This window comes from Anastrepha obliqua, chromosome 1 (assembly GCF_027943255.1).
Source record: "Anastrepha obliqua isolate idAnaObli1 chromosome 1, idAnaObli1_1.0, whole genome shotgun sequence".
Lineage (NCBI taxonomy): Eukaryota > Metazoa > Arthropoda > Insecta > Diptera > Tephritidae > Anastrepha > Anastrepha obliqua.
In genome coordinates, this window is record NC_072892.1 from 68,114,567 (window position 1) to 68,132,007 (window position 17,441).

Consider the following 17,441-nt stretch of genomic DNA (forward strand, 5'->3'; position numbering starts at 1 on the left):
ACGAAACACCTGGCTCCAGCCCCACATCACACGATTTCCCACGAGTGCATAGCACCACCACTGCACTCACCGCCATAAACGCTCTGATAAACCGCGGGCTTAACCAGCGTTGGACCTGAAGAAAGCTTTCGATACAGTCAGCCATTCCACGCTACTAGATGATATTTATCAGTCGGCACTCCCGCCAGAGCTTAAGAGGTGGTCCCCAAACTACCTGAGCGGTCGTCACTCGTTAGTGATTTTTCGAGACCAACCACCAGAGAGAGTCTCCCTGGTCTCATACGCTGACGACTGCACGATAATGGCGTCGGACAATGACATCGATGGTCTGTGCTCCCAAGTGAACAGCTACCTCACCGACCTTTCTCGCTTTTTCGCTGCGAGGAATCTCCAACTTTCCCCCGCTAAGTCCACGGCGACCCTCTTTACCACCTGGACAAAGGTGGTCAAACTGTCCCTCAAGGTAAAAGTCGATGACACACCAATTCCGACGGTAAACAATCCCAAAATTTTGGGTGTGACATTTGACAGTTTGCTTTCCTGCTCAGCGCATACAATCGCAATTGCCACTAAGGTCCAAAATCGCAACAAGGTCCCAACTCGCTTGCCGGCAGCACTTGGGGCAAAGACAAGGACTGTTGCTATCGACATTTAAGGCGATTGGTCGGCCGGTCCTAAACTATGCTCCGCCTGTCTGTTCCCCTGGAACTAGTGATACGCAGTGAATAAAGCTACAGACATGCCAAAATACTGCCATTCGGACAGCGACCGGTTGCCTTGTGATGTCCCCTATCCAACACCTTCACAATGAGGCAAAAATGCTCCCTGTAATGGAACCCAATAAGCTGCTCAGCAAGCAGTTCCTGCTGGGGTGCTACCGCAGGTTTCACCCTTGCAGACACCTGCTTGAGTCAGAGCCGTCTCCTAGGCACGTCAGGAGACACCACTGGACTACTGGACCAGACAGTATTTAGACAGTCAATAAACGACATTCACCGGGAGACCGTCACCATCTTCTTAAGCTCCCGCCCTGTGAATGCCGTAATCGGAGACCAACGACCACCTATTGCAGATGAAGAGCTCCAGCTTCCCCGTTACACACGCGTAACACTGGCACAATTACGTTCTGGATACTGTAGCAGGTTAAACTCCTACTTATCCAGAATTGACCCGGACATACCAAACATATGTCCGGCATGTGAAGATACTCCGCACGACACTAATCACCTCTTCACATGCCCTCTAAAACCTACTCATCTAACACCCCTCTCACTCTGGACCCAACCCGTCGAAACAGCGGTGATATACCCTACACTGACGGGGCTTGCTTCTATTACTGTTAAAACAACAACAACAACAACCAATCTAATTCCTGATATATCCTACTACTACTTAAGGCTTTTTGTATGTGCACATTCATCCTTGCCTTGTTGTGGTTTGTTAAAAGCAATGTTGCATCTTCTATTCAGCTTTCTGATTGTATGTTATCTATTCCCCAAATGACATCGTTTTTACTAAATAAGTTATTTAAATCTCTAATCCAGAAGACTTCTTTCTTTTAAAACAATTATGGACAGATAATGTGGCAGCCGATTTTCTGAGTACATAAACATAATTCTATCTATATACTTAAGGAACAGTTCTAAAGGGAACAAATGATTTTCTTGCATGCCGGTTTCCAAAAAAAAGTACGTATGTAGGCATGTGTGATAGTAGCTTCAGAATTCTGTGCAGTCACCATGAATGGTTTAACACCAGAACAGCACTTCCAAATTGTGAAAATTTACTTTGAAAAATAATGAATATGTCGTATAACTAAAATTCGATATTCTTACTACAGTCGGGTCTGCGTTACCAGAACCACCCGGATTTATATTCAGACAAACGTTGAAACTTTAACGCCATTCTCTAAAAATGTATGGTGGAATTTTTCTGTTGCTAAAACAGTAAGAAACTTTCAAATATACGCATGTTACTGTACAATTCGTTTTCATCATCAAATACAAAATTTATATCGATTTTCTGCCAACTTAAAGGTGAACATCAATAATTTATGTGGTAATAAATGCATTAAATTATAAGGGCCATAAAATTCTCCAATTTCGTTGTATACAGCACAATTTTATCGCTCTTGCATGCGTATTTATATGAAGGGTGGTTAAGTTTTAAGGGCCGGTATTGATTTTGAATAAAATACAATTTTTTTAGGAAATTATTGTCATTTCTCTTTATTATGATAATATTGGTATGGCTCAATTACACATGCCCCACAAAGTCTGCGTTCACCCTACAATAACTTTTTAGTGAATGAAACACACAACCCGATTTTATAATTTTTATAAATTTGTATACTATATATTTATATATTTAAGTTTCAAAAACAAAAATAAATTTCAAGATTCCTCACATAAGTTTTTAGATAACGGTGAATAATGGCTGTAACAAGTAAATAAAGCGACCATAAAGTCTGCGTTCAGTCTTAAAGTCTTAAATCTAATATTTAGTAGGATATCCACGTTGCTTCAGGACTTCACTCAGCCTATTTGGCAGTGAACTTACTAGTTTCTCTGTTTCCTCTGCTGTTATCTTCCTCCATTCTGCCTGCATGACACTCCGCAAAACCTCTTTACTTGTAATCACTTGCTAACGAATTCTTTTTTCCAATAGATCCCACAGATGCTTGAAGGGGTTAAGATCTGGGGACTGTGGCGGTGTTTTAAGCTGTTTTGGGGCGTTGTACAAGAGCCAAAGCTTAACGATTTCGGCTGTGTGCTTCGGGTCGTTATCTTGTTGAAACCAAAATGTTCTTGATAGCCGAGATATTCTGCACTTTGCTTTAAATTCCGTTTTAGTATGTTCAAGTATCCCCATTTATCCATCGTCGAATCAATAAATTCTAACTGACCCACCCCATTTGCCGCCATGCAGCCCCAAATCATAACCCCGCCACCTCCGTGCTTAACCGTGCCAACAAGATTTTGCTTTTCAAGAGCAGTTCCAGGTTTTCGCCAAACAATTTGACGGCCTTTTATTCCGAATATACAAAATTTACTTTCGTCTGAAAATATTACTTTTTTCCAGAACTCGGGAGGCTTATTTATGTACTCATTAGCAAACTGAATGCGTTTACTTCTGTTCACAAGAGAAATGAAAGGCTTTCTTCGGGCGACTCTACCGTGGTATTCAGTTTGACGTAGAACTTTTCTGGCAGTTTCAGCGCAAAAACTTTTTTTTAATGTTTGATTTATGTTTTAAACTAATTTTGAGGATGTAATCCGGGGGTTAACATTTGCCAAGTTGATTATATATTAGAACGCTCTTCCCGGGTCGATAATTTTTTCGGACGCCCTGACCTGGGCTTAGATGTAAAAATTCCAGTTTGCCGACAATTTGTTACGTTCTCCCCAATAGATTTTCCAATATTTCGGAAACTTTTTCCGTCTTTCCACATTTTTATAATTATTTTCCTCTCAGAAGTCGAAGTAATGCGCAATCAGAAATGAATATAAACAAGGAAAAATATCTTAAAATTAGCGGTATCATTAAAATAAACAGGCTGAACGCAGCATTTTTGGTGCCACATTTACATGCTGCTGAAATTATTTTCCCGTTATCTAAAAAGTGAAGTAGGAATCTTGTTTTTTTTTGCCCTTAAAAGCTGGGAATGTAGTGAATAAACAAATTGTAAAGATTTCAATTTAATCATAATATTCTATTTTTTTTTTCAATAAAGTTAAGAAGGCTATTCAGGTGAACGCAGACTTTGTGGGGCATGTGTACGTATGGGACAAAAAATATCGGCCAAATAGTCGAAATTTTCGATGACGCTGAGGTGATAATTAAGGTTCTATGCCGTTAATGTGCCGAATTATCTCATCCTTTAGCTCTTGAATTGGTGCTGGCTTATCGTCGTACACCTCTTCTTTCAAATAACCCCAAGGAAAGAAGTCCAACGGTGTCGTTGACGTCTAGGTGTGGTTCACATTTAACATCGGCTCTTGAAATTTAACCGCCCTTTATATAGATATTTAGATACGAGGGTGACTAATAAGAATGTTGATTTTATAATTTGTGTATTTGGAAATACATTTAGTTAATAGTTTGCTCTTACGCTGTACACTGTAAGCCGCAACAACCAAAATAAATCATGCGATTGGTACCTATGATACTTAGACCTCCATTGAACAACTTTTTTAAAACCTTCGGTTGGGCACCCGGGTGTGGCCTTTTTTTCGTCCTGTTCGAGGATCCTTTTTAAAAGCTTATATTCCCAAATCGATAGAAAATAAAATTTTAGGCAGCTACCTGAAAGCTCAAGTCGTTAGCTATAATAGAAATATGTTAAATTCACGTCCAAAGTCGCAAAAGATAATAATTTGAATAAAACTCGACGGATGGGCTGGACATATCTGTTTTTGATAGCATTTGTGGTCCAGCCTTGATTTTTTTCCTAATTTCAATTTTAAGTTTTATTATATTTTGTACCTATTGATTGAATTATAATATAGATTTCATTATTACTTCTTTTGTATGGTTTTTTGAGAAAATATTTAGAGTACGATTTGGGTGTAGTTTCGTTTGATTGAGGTTAATTTTGCGCATTGTGAATATAAAGCTTTTTGACTTGATGAGAATCTTGCTGCTGTCGAGTGCTGCAAGTAGTGTTATCAGCAATGAGTTGTTGCCTATCACAAAGTACTAAAGGTTACACACTTAAAAGCCGACCCTCGTACATATTTAATTTGCAATTCCACCCAGCGCCTATTCCTGCAATAAACTTGCTGAAATCAGTCACTTGTAGTCAGCCACGCTTAAAGTCGATGAGTTTGGTAAAACGCTTAAATGGCAGATAAAGGTGCAACACTTCTCTGAAAACTTACAGCTATTTCTCATAATTTCTTATTTTTTGCTTCTTTTTAGGCGAAACCTTTTCGACTAGCCGCGGAGCTCACGTTCTCGTTGGCATGTTTTTCTATGCATTTGTCTTTTGCCTTTTAATACCAACCATTGTCTATGAGACAGTAAAAAGCGTACTTTATTGTGCATGAATGTTTAATTTCTCGAATTAATTAATTTTAAATATACGTTCCATTACACAAATTCGATGTTTTAAAATAAAAAATATACAAAATACTACATTTGATTATTAAAAGTAAATACTGGATATGTAGAAATAAAACTATCTATAGGAATAAAAAGAGTTTAATGCTTAATATTTTATAGAATCAATTTACAAAAACGATATTAAAGGAAACGCTTTCAGATTGAAGGGTTAGAATAATTCGGTCAGCGTGAGGGGTGTGTAGAGATTTTAATGTATTTCTTTAAGTAATAAGTATTAGTATGAATGGTAAACAATGAAAGATAACATCTGTTAAGTAGTTGGTCCTTATATTTACCAGTCAAATCCAAAGTTCTATGTGCCTTTATTTTCATATTGTGAGTTGGAAGTTATATGAAGCCTGATGGCTAAACAAAAAGTGAGTTGGATCATCCAGTGGTGTATATACCGGCTTTACTTTCCTTTCCAATTCATTTGTTCATTTGTGCTATTGAAAATGATGAGCACAATTGATGATGAAGATATTAGCGAAATCCAAATGAAACGTCAATCCAAATGAAAGAAAGACGTTCGGCTATCTTGTAAATGGGGGCTTTGAAAATGATATTCTAAATCTTCCTAGTTTGACGTTTTTCTAATGAACTCCAAACTTTCGAATGCCAAAATGTTTCCGTATCAAATCCCAGATAATGTGAATCCACATCTGGAGCACATAAAATGCAAACTTACATTGGAGGAGGCGCAGATTGAATATTCTCGAAATGAATCCGACGCGTAGGTGGTAATGAAAAGTATGCTATAATTTCGGGAGGATTTCAATTTGATTGTTATTCCTCCCACGTAGTCCCGTATCATTTCCTATACAATATGTGGTATCGAATTTATGATCCGTCTCCAGTGAATAACGCAAATTTGGCGTAGCAAAAGAATTTTAAATAGAAAAATTCGTAACGGAGAAAGCTGCTACACAAAGTGGTTTCCCACTTTCCAGAGTAGAGAACAAAGGAATATAGCAGCAGCTTCTAACATTCATGATAAATTAACTTGAAAGAAGGAAAGAAATCCCGCGATTGTTGTGCGTTAGGTGGGGAAGCAAAATGCGCGAAAACCTCTCCGAGTCTGCTGTACTCGTAGTAATCATAATCACATCACATCCTTGATTTTTTTCAGAACCCTCGCCTTGAATGACAACCGTCCTTATAAAACAGTCCAAATCCTTAATATCCTTTTATCCAAATCCTTATTATAGTTACTCCCAATAATCCATCATTCCATTCCATCCATTCCATTAAACGTGAATAGAGCGGAAAAAAGAAATATATATTATTGTTATTATATTGTAATATAATTCAAATGCCATATTTTATTTTGTTTAGAGGTTTCTAACCAAAGCGTTGAAGTATATTTTTTAGTATTGTGTGCATGAAATTTAACTTATGTAATTTTTTTTTTGGTTTGGACAACTTTTTAAAAAATGAAATCATAATACGTATTTTCTTCGAGTATTATTGAAAGTACATGTCTTAAAAATGTTAATTTAAAAGAACTAATTTTTTTAACTTTTTCGAATGAAATAAAAATTAAAAACAATAGATGACTTGATCGTGCTGTGATCTTTAGGAAAATCTAGTTGAAAGTAAGTTATTGAAAAGGTTATACAACTTCACACACAGAATGAATGAAATCATGATTGCAATAATATATCCATTGAATTGCCGATCAGATACTTCATTGCATTTTATTTTGTCGTGTTGCGTTTGTATGATTTCAAAAATTAGTTTTTTAATTTAAAAGTTTGAACGTGAACGAGATCTTGACCTGGAATATGAGCGCCGCAGTGGTGAATATGTAGGAGTGCCTCGGCGGCGTGGACGTGGTGAATACGAGCGTGATCTGGAAGAAACCATAATTTACCTTAAGTGAACAATCATACGAGTATTCGTTGAAAATTTCATATACCTATCGCGAAATTCGCGACCGCCACGTTCACCATCCCCAGCGTCTTCACGAACACGTATGTAAGAAACCTCACCCTAAAAAAAAGAGTTAAGTATTTTTACAAAATAAATATGGTTTATTACCTAATTTCTTAATGCATAATTAATATGCCTTTTTCAGTTTCTCAAGATTATTTTCAGACAATTATAATATATAGAGAACTACCGAAGTTTGGGTTAGACCGCAAAAGTTACTTTCAGTTTCGGTCAAAAAAGAACAAAACATTGGCCGATCTTTTATCTAAGTTTTCTTTTAGTTTCTGTAACAGTTTTTGATTGAATACTGGTATCAAATTCAATTTTCTTTAATAGTATTGAAATATCTCTCTGCACCTCCGATGCGCGTAATGCAGTGCTGCAAGCCAACTTTATGTAGACAGAGCTGCTGGCAAGCTGAAAACTGCCGTTAAACTGCTCTCTTTACTCGCTAAACTACTGTTCTGCATTACAATATAAAGTTATTGAACTGTAAATATTATTATTATTTATAGGGGATATATACAATACAACCGTAACTTACTTAGCACACTGGCTACTAGGGCCTTCGGTGTGAAACAATTACTACATGCAATTTGTTTTTGTAATTTTTAGAAACAATTCTATGCTGAGTTGAAAGTAATACGATTGATTATGTACCTCTTCTGTATTTTTATTGGATGTTTTTTAAATCATAATTGTTTTTTACTTCAACCGATTAAAATATTCCGTTTGGCTTCGGCCTTAAAAACCGATGATCGGTTGTTCTCTAATAATATAATATAATATATTATATACATACTTACCTCATGGGATCTGAAACGCGAGTCGTCCAATTTCTTAATGGCATATCTCATGTCTTCATGACGCAAAAATTCAACAACACCTGTACCATCTTTATATGAGTCTGCAAAGCACACATCACCAGCTTCTCGCATGTGATCCTTCAAATCTTGCCATGAGCCCGAAGATGGTAGTCCGGTAACCAAAACACGGTATTGTGAGCGTTTGGTGGGTGGACCACGTCCGCCGCCACCACCACCACCGCCGCCACCACGACCGCCATCATTGCGGCTGCGATCATTTCGATTACCTCGAAAACTACCTGGACCTCCACCGCGAGGAAACTCTACACGTAACCTATAACCATCATAATCATAGCCATCACGGGCCTTGACTGCGTCCTCAGCATCGCGGGCATCCTCGAACTCAACAAATGCAAATGGGGGGCCACGCCTATTTTTCAAGTCGACAAATGACACTTTACCGAATTTGTGAAATAGATCTTGGATATCCTTCGTACGAATATCTGGTGGTAAATTTCCAACGTAAATGCGACTTTCACTACGCGACATTTTAATGCAAAAATTAAACGGAATGCAGTTTTGATTGACTATGTAACTATTGTTTTTGACCTGCGATATAAGACGTAAAATACGTACTGCACGCTTATAAAATCAACTTTGCAATAATGGAGGATGTTTTTCTATGATTGAATGTAGTTGGTAACACAACAACTTTCGGTTTGCAATATTATTTTTTGAAACAATACAGGGTAACATGAAATATATAACAAATCCTTAAATAAAAGTAATAGATGTTCATTTCGACTATAAAGTATAAAAGTTATCATCGGAATAATATCTCTAAGGACATATACATATGTAGAATTGATTTAAATTTTTTTTTTATATAAATATATTTTCGTATGCTAAATTCGCAGCATGATAATATTGCTATAAATATTCTTACGTTAAAATTCAAATAAATTCATTAATTACCAATAAGTCCACAAAATTAATCTACCCGTTCACATATGGCAGATTACCTGCAAAATTGCTGTCAATACTGGTGAAAGGGTTTTCGTCATCTTATTTTGGTGGAATATTTCGGTGTCTTTGGTTTGTTTAGTTATTAACGATATAAAGAAAAGACCAGGAGAAGGAATAGCTAATTAATTGCGCAATTGGCTGCTAGTAATAAACAGTTGGAGGAAATCCGTAAACGACGTGTACTGAGGTTTCAAAAAATTTTGAAAGCAATACGCATTCGAAATTCACTTAAAGTTTTTATAATAAGTAACAAGAGGGTACACGTTTAAGGACACACGCTCTTTTTCTGTTATATGAATGCGTAGTTAATAATACTTAATAAATATTTTATTAGAGTTTTGTTTTTACTTTGACATTTTGCTTTACACGCGTAAAAATAATGACCTATTACACAGAAAACACAGGGTTCTATGTCAAAAAGTATGGTCATTACCTAAGATTATTCTATAATCTCAGATTTTGGGTGAAAAATTTTGTATGGCAAATCTCCCTTTTTAATTACGGATTGGTAGTTAAGCACGAAAAAAGTAGATTATCTACTTGTATGTGAACGTATTATTACAATAACTCCTCTGATTTCGATCACTAGATTGTCAAATAAAAGTCACAAATTGAAGGCAACTCATTTGCTTTACTTAATTTCCCACACATTACTTCACATGTACACCTTGAGATTGAATTACTCTATTACTTTTCGTTTATTCACTTACAAGTTCAAATTACAATTCTATACCATATGCGCATGCAACTCTTCTTAATGACTATCGTAATTTCTAGATCTGACATCTCGTATCTTCTGACATCTCGTATCTTCTGCTGTTGTTGTTGTAGTATTTTACTAAACACAATCTGTGCGATGTAATCACCTGTTGTCTTCGTCTAACTCATCTAGCGGCGTGCTCTGTCTAGCTATCTGCTGCCGCCTTCAAGGCGAATTCGAGATTTGTCTTGAATCTCACTCGCTCATTATCATTGCCAGTTGGTTTGCGAAACCTTACCGTTCACAAGAATATAATTAAAATATCAGCAACGAAAAATTAATATCTAATATCTTGTTAACTTCTGTAGGAATTTAAAAATCGGATGGAAATAGTAATATGTGGCAGTCTGCTTACTCTTGACGGATATTTTTTATATTTACTGTAACGTTCAACAAGAATAATAGAATGCAAGAGCCCATGACGTCAGCACAGAAGCAAAATAAATGAAAAAGGCAAAGCAAAAGGATAGTAAAGAAAAAAATGCATTTAGCGGCTTTATTACCTTCCGTGATTTCACAATTTCACATGCGGAACTTGTTTTATGAACATCGAAATCAAAATATTCACTAGTTTATTCACAAGAAAATAATTGTGCACACAAAAGCTTTCTGCAAAAGCTTTTTTTGTGTGCTGGTATCTTTTACAAAAGCCCATGGTGTCAAATTCGCCAAGAAAAAAGTAACGGTACTAGGATGGTGCCACCTTTGTATTTTCTACATCGTAAATGCTTGACCCCTGACTTTGTAATTTGTTTATATGTATGGTTTGTCAAAATTTTAATGCCAGCAACATAACAGTCTGGAAACAATGTGATAAATAGCATAATTTTCAAGATAGCGTTGTATACCATATTGAAGGACTAATGCCTCATTATTCGCCACGTGTGAACCCATGGTACACATAAGTTAAGAAATGGTAATCAGCAACACCCTGTTCTATTTCCCAAATGCTATCCGTTTCGTATCGGTTACGATATTAAAGAAAAAGGCCGCCATTACTTCAGAGCATTCTGAGCATAGTGAGATTTTATCGCGTGTTTAAAGAAAAATATACAATATTTGAGTAATTATTTCATTCGTAATTTAAAAACGAGTTTAAAACCAAATTTCCAATGTCTCGCAATGAAAGCCGCATTTACGTGGGAAATTTACCACCAGATATTCGCACAAAGGATATTCAGGATTTGTTTCACAAATTTGGTAAAGTTTCATTTGTCGACTTGAAAAATAGGCGAGGTCCGCCATTTGCATTTGTTGAGTTCGAGGATGCTCGCGATGCTGAAGATGCCGTGAAGGCTCGTGATGGATATGACTATGATGGCTATAGACTACGGGTGGAATTTCCACGCGGAGGTGGACCAGGCAGCTTCCGTGGTAATCGTAACGACCGCAACCGAAATGATGGGGGTCGCGGTGGCGGCGGAGGTGGTGGACGTGGTCCACCCACTAAACGCTCACAATACCGGGTTTTAGTTACTGGACTACCATCTTCGGGCTCATGGCAAGATTTGAAGGATCACATGCGAGAAGCTGGTGATGTGTGCTTTGCTGACGCGTACAAAGACGGTACAGGCGTTGTTGAATTTTTGCGGAATGAGGATATGAAATATGCCATTAAGAAATTGGATGACTCGCGCTTCAGGTCACATGAGGTATGATATTGAAATGAAACAATTTTATTGTATTATGCTGTTATATGTAGATAATTAGGTGTGTAAAGTATTTATAGCTTAATTTTGTTTATAAATGCTATACAAATTATTATTGATTACTTTCAGGGAGAAGTTTCATATATACGAGTGCGCGAAGATTCCGGAGAAGGCGATCGTGGCGGCCGCGAAAACCGCGCTGAGAGGTATGTATCAGCCTACACTTTTTGAAGTTTCATAAATAAGAATTTTTTGTAATTTCTTTAGATCGCGTTCCTTTTCACCACGTGGACGTCGTCGCGGTTCTCCTACATATTCCCCTGTTCGGCGTTCATATTCCAGGTCAAGATCTCGCTCCCGTTCAAATTTTTAAACTATGCAACAAAGAGAATCCCATATGAAGTAGAGTAGAGTACATCACCCAAAAAGGCAATAAGAGTTTTTCATGCCCAAATATAATTTACTGTGGATTTTAACGTATTTTAAGGCAAGCATGACTTGATCCAAAACATTCTATATTTAATATTTAGGGATATTCTTTACTATTTTTAAGCTTTGGGTTTACAGAAAAATTTTTATAAAGAATTAAACAATTCCAATATTTGGGAAAGTTCTTTGCAGTTTAACGATATCTTCATTTGCATCTACTTTAATTTGAAATAAACTTAAAGCAGGTGCAAATGCCTCTAATTTTACAAACACTAACGCCACAAAAGTAAATTTCGCTTAAGTTTTATACAAGAAAATAAAACATATATCGTACTAATAAATAACATTTTTTTCTCTCCGCTCTATTCACGTTTAATGGACTGGATGGAATGGATTGGAATTTGGGAGTATTAAGCATATGGATGAATTCAGGATTATATGGATTTTTGGATACAAAAATGGATTTCAGGAAATATTAAAGGATTTTTAAAGGTTATCTACTACAAATACGGACGAAAGTGAATGTTACTTGAAATGGATAGGACAATGCGTGATATGCAAATACTTACTAGGCTGGCAGGGATACTCGTAAAATACCAGATTGTAGTTTGTAACACAGGAATTTGTCACAATTCAGCTGGAGCAGCCATACGAAATTGGACTCGGTTGATAAAGAAAACTTTTTAATTTGTTTAATAATACAACAAAAATAGACTGGGTGTGACAGAAGCATTTGGATTAGTAGGAAAGGAAAAAAGATGAAACCACGAGGGAGGAACTAGATTTTTTCGGATGACAGGGACGTTCAAATCCCCATAAGCAATGAATGTGTAAAATACAACTGCTGGATTTAAATTTCTAACTTCTAAAGCGCTCTTTCAAGGGCAGTAGAAATTCTGGACTGAAACATTAACTTTAAATTTTTCCCCCAAACGTGGATACACCACAATACGTTTTGGATGTCTTATCACAGTAGCATAACGTTCGGCTAACATCTTTGTAATTTTCCGGACATTAAATAGCTTCATTTTATACCTCCGGATTTAAAGGCAATATCTCGAGGAAACGTTCATAACTCAGAACTTGCAACACAACATTCCGCATTTGAATGGACAGAAGCATACTTTAATGACTTGGACTATTCTGGTAAATATGGTTGATTTTAATTAAGAATCGTTATATTCCTTTCATTAACCATTGTTTCTTTTCAAATTGAGTTTCAACTGGAAAATATTCAAAATGTTATCCATACAATTGTATACATCAACACAAGTTGGCTGGAGGCTTTTAAATATTTGCATTATGAAATGATATTTTAAATATTTATAGCGCACAGTTTTTTATAGATTTTCTAATATACAAGGATTTCCATATAAGGACGCCATGAAGATACAACCATTTCATAATTATTGTTGTGCGCTTCAGATTGGAGCGTGCTCGATTTGAAGATACTTTATTTCCATTTTAACCCACAACTTGGATTGGGAGTCCATTGAAAAAGGATTCGGAGCATCAGCTAATGTGAAATATTTAGCTTGTGAGAGTAAGTGATTTTTTTTGGTACACGAACCACTTTCAGCAGTAGCGGCCAAAGTCAGTACTATGTTGCTGAAGGTACTTACTCTACTTAGCTTTTATTTTATTATTATTAGAACATTTAATGTAATAATCACTATATTGCACTGCGTATATATGCAAATGCGCTTGAGTTTGAGGTAAGCGTGAAAAATAAACAGAAAAAGTTCCAATAAAATCTTATAAATTTATGGTCTATTTGTTTGAATTTCATTAGTGACAAGTAAATGGAGTCATCTGTAGTGCATGCCAAATAACGGGTTTCAAAAGTAGTTGTTGAAATATAGCCCTGGGTACTTGGCCATAGGAACATAGAAGGAAATGAGATAGCTGATGAGTTGGTAAGACAGGCAAGCCCTGACAAACTGACGAGCTGTTAAGAAATCCAAGAACAGACATCAGGCTAGGAAGATGGGGTGGTCGTATAATGATAGAAGTAGCATCTGCAATCAAGAAGCTTTTGCCCAAATTTGGGTGCTCTACGTCATAGAATGCTGGGGGAATTCTCGGTGGTCAACTTGAAAGAAATTGCAAAAAGAAAAGAGGACATAGGCGCAGATTCATAGTCAAATCAAAAAGGTTTCGCTAATAAAAAGTAATGGTTCTAAAAGGGGTGTATCAAAATGGTATATTTTGAGCTAATTGGGTCTGGACTGTGTTACTCAGACCACACCCCCACCCCCATCATCGCAGCCCTGCAAAATGAACTTTTAATTCGCTACTACGAATGACTTAAAGTGGGTTCGATTAAATTCCTCTTCGAGCTCTATGCATTTGTTTGTGATGCTTGCTAACAATACGTTGCCTGTTTTAGGACAACCCGCGTGCGTAAGGTTAACACCAGTTTTTACTTCATGCTGCATCGAGAGTAAAAGAATCTTAAGTGTTTTCTATATCTGGTAATAAGATGCCTAGAGTCTAGCATGAAACTGACCGAGCGAGCAGTGACCGGAACAAGATTTGCAGCAGCCACGTTGCCATAGAAACTGATATCAATCGTTAAATGAACCGAACCAGCTCTGCCTAGCGCATCCCACCTCAAGCTTATGTGGAAAATGCAAGTTTTTTAAATTAATCAGATATTCAATTGTATGTAGTTTTTTTTTATAGATTAAGGGGTTAGGGGTAGTCAGATGATTGAAAAAATTATGATTTTTAATCATTTTGTTTGCTAGTCAATTGATTTATTTTACAAAAATAAAAACATAGCATTAATACAAAATTTCAAGAATAAAAAAAAATTAGTAATTGAAAAAGTTATCGCTGTTTGTGTAGAGCCCGTTTCTCCAGAAGTCCCTTGCGGTGATCATGACAAGTTCTTGGAAATCCATCTAAAATCAATCGGACAAGAGAAATTATAGATAATATTGTGAATTTATTTACAAAATTAACAATATGGCGGCTTCAAGAAACGTTTTTCCGATTTTCGAAAAAAAAAACCGTCAATTAGTTGTTTAAAAAAAATCGTAATTTTTGGAAAGAAAAAATCTTTCGATCAGGCATCAGTTTTGTATGTTTTTCAAAAGCAGTATGAATTTTATTAAAATCTACGAAGCTGTTTTTAAGTTACAGTGATCACCAGTTCAAAAAACATAGTTTTGAGAAAAACGTATTTAAAGTTTTTGTTTGTTTTTGCCCGAGCGCCCTTTGTTAATTGTTGAATAACTCGAAAAGTATTCGGATTCACTTAAAATTTTCACACAATATTTTTAAGAAAATGCAAAAAAAAAATTAAATTTTATGAAAGTTTTGACTACCCCTAACCCCTTAATATACGAAATATAAATAGTGAAAATAGAAACAAGAAGGAACTATTCACATGAGCATTAAAGTATGTCAGAAATAGAAATACCTACATAGGATACAAGAAGAAATTCGTGATTTTATTAAAAATGCTGTTTAAATTATAGAAATTTAATCAATAATCAATGACTTTTTGTATTCGATTTGACATAGAATTGATAAGTGTGGAGTGGAATTCCATAGTTCTCCATAAATCCTTCTAATTTGGCAATGTTTCCTTTTCGAGTCTCTTTTTTTAAATCTCCCCAAAGGTTTTCAATTGCGTTTAGGTCGGGTGATTGTCTTGGTCAATCCATAATTTTAACATTATTTTATAAAAACCATTCACGTATTAACATTGAGGAGTGTTTTAAGTCATTATCTTGCATAAAAAGCCACCAAAGTGGCAAGTGGCATATCCTCCTCAGCAAATGGTAGCATCACTTCTTGAAGTATGTCCTTATAAATAAATTAAAATGAAATAATTGGCGCGCATTATTTCTGAAATGTTTGGCCGAACTTCTCCTCCTATTTGTGGTGTGCGTTGGTTGATGTTGGTTCACAAATGGAGCGGCCTACACTTTTAAGCAGACTTCAAACGGCAAATGTCTTTTTTTATAAATAAATTAGTTGTTGTTGTTGTTGAATCAGCGTAAACATTCCCCATGAATGTACGAGGAATACTGCTGAAGTGACAATTTTTGGACGGATATGTCGTGGGAACGATAAATAAATTATTGTATAAATTATAAATTAATTTTATTGGCTATGAGGTGAATAGGTCCTACTCCATATTAAGAGAAGCATCCCCAAAACATTATGTTGCCGCCACCGTGTTTGACTGCTTGTTTTTGGTGAACCGCAATGAGAACTTGTGTCTTTTAGGACGTCTGACATTTTACCCAGTAGCATTTCTGAATAAATATATTTTTGTTTCGTCGCTCCAAATTATATCATTTTCTCTGGCTCATACTATGACTTGCGCTCTTCAATGAAACTTTTTTCCGCGTTTCCTCTTCTTTAAATTTGCTTGTTTCAACAGAGGTGCTTTATGAGCCTTTCTGCCTGGCAGGGTCATGCTGTACAATTGACGCCGTACAGTTCACGCTGATACAACGTTATTGATTCTAGCTGTACTGGCGTTTGATGACTTAAAAAGATCTCGCTTGGCAAGAGTCGCAATTAAATTATTAGTCGTGAAAATCGCTTTGTTTTTTGCCACCACGTCCTTCTGTAGGTTTTTGGGCTTAAGCAAATTGGAAAACAAATTCTTGAATCGTCCAAGTGACTTAGCCATAAATTTGTACGATTTTTCTTGTTTTCGAAGCTTGATTATAACCCCCTGCTCCTCAACTGATCAATGCTGCGCACGACCCATCTTTCAAAGAAATTCATAAATTCTTGAAAATAACCGAAACTGTGAAACCAATAACGCAATTTCATATAACGGGTACTTTAAAGTCGCAAAGAAGCAGTGATGCCATTTGCAAAAAAGAGAAATTTCAATAATGGCAATTAATTTTTCCGAACGGTACAAGGAAATCGATAGATAAAAGACCTATTTTAGCGACCATATGTGTGTGTATATGTGTATAGGTACATATATTTGTATATACCTATAAAAACCTACAGTTTTACGCCGCTTCTAAATGGCAGATAGTTTTTTATGAGGAACTTTTTCGTGACAGAAATACATTCGGAGTTTAGCCATCCAAGTGATAGAAACGAGATTGCGCCCATCAGAGAGTGCGTGACGTCACGTTTGCCAAGTTGCGCAGTGTTACCAACCATTTGCTCTTCACAATAAATTTAGCGCTTTTTTATACCCCAAATGCGAACATTTTTAAAGTTGGTGTTTGTTTCTTTTTGTTTTTAATTTAAGGCTACCGAAACTGTCAGTTAAAAAAACTGTATTATTAAACAAAAGAATGTTAAAAAAGGTCGCTCTGAGACGATTTTAGTGCTAATGCAAATTTGTTGAATCTTATAAAGTTTTATATAATATTTTGAGAGTGCAAATTTAATTTTTTGGTCCTTTTAAGTTAATGCAAGAATATTACATGTTCTTCTCTCAACTCTTCTTAACATTGAACAACTTTTTACCATTTTAAAAAGCGTTTGAATTTACTGAATGCGAATTAAATCCATAGAGGTGTAATCGTTTCGTCCGGTCCTCAATCCTTAGTGGGGCATAGGGCATCAAGAGGTGTATTCATAGTAAAAATAAGCAAAAAAATACTAGAAAATACTGAAAAAACCATAACGGATGCTTTCCATTTCAATTCAACCGGGCTATTCGGGTCATGTTCTTCGATTTCGATGTAACTCAAATATGTTGCTCTCTGGTCAAAATAATGAGACACGTATTTTTTTTTCGCC

At 36.1% G+C, this 17,441-nt stretch overlaps 2 protein-coding genes across 2 annotated transcripts; one reads left to right on the forward strand and one right to left on the reverse strand.

The window, feature by feature from the left end:
* Window positions 1–6,774: 6,774 nt before the first annotated feature.
* Window positions 6,775–8,544, reverse strand: LOC129252974 (serine/arginine-rich splicing factor 1A). The gene is made up of 3 exons (XM_054891179.1): window positions 7,842–8,544; window positions 7,022–7,095; window positions 6,775–6,955 (listed from the first exon to the last, which is right to left on the reverse strand). The coding sequence occupies exons 1-3, from the start codon at window positions 8,388–8,390 to the stop codon at window positions 6,850–6,852; spliced, it is 729 nt and encodes a 242-aa protein (XP_054747154.1). The 5' UTR covers window positions 8,391–8,544; the 3' UTR covers window positions 6,775–6,849.
* A 2,064-nt stretch (window positions 8,545–10,608) lies between these two features.
* On the forward strand, window positions 10,609–13,476 carry LOC129253067 (serine/arginine-rich splicing factor 1A-like). The gene is made up of 3 exons (XM_054891308.1): window positions 10,609–11,279; window positions 11,406–11,482; window positions 11,544–13,476. Exons 1-3 carry the CDS (start codon window positions 10,740–10,742, stop codon window positions 11,647–11,649), a joined length of 723 nt encoding a protein of 240 aa, XP_054747283.1. The 5' UTR covers window positions 10,609–10,739; the 3' UTR covers window positions 11,650–13,476.
* Window positions 13,477–17,441: the final 3,965 nt, after the last annotated feature.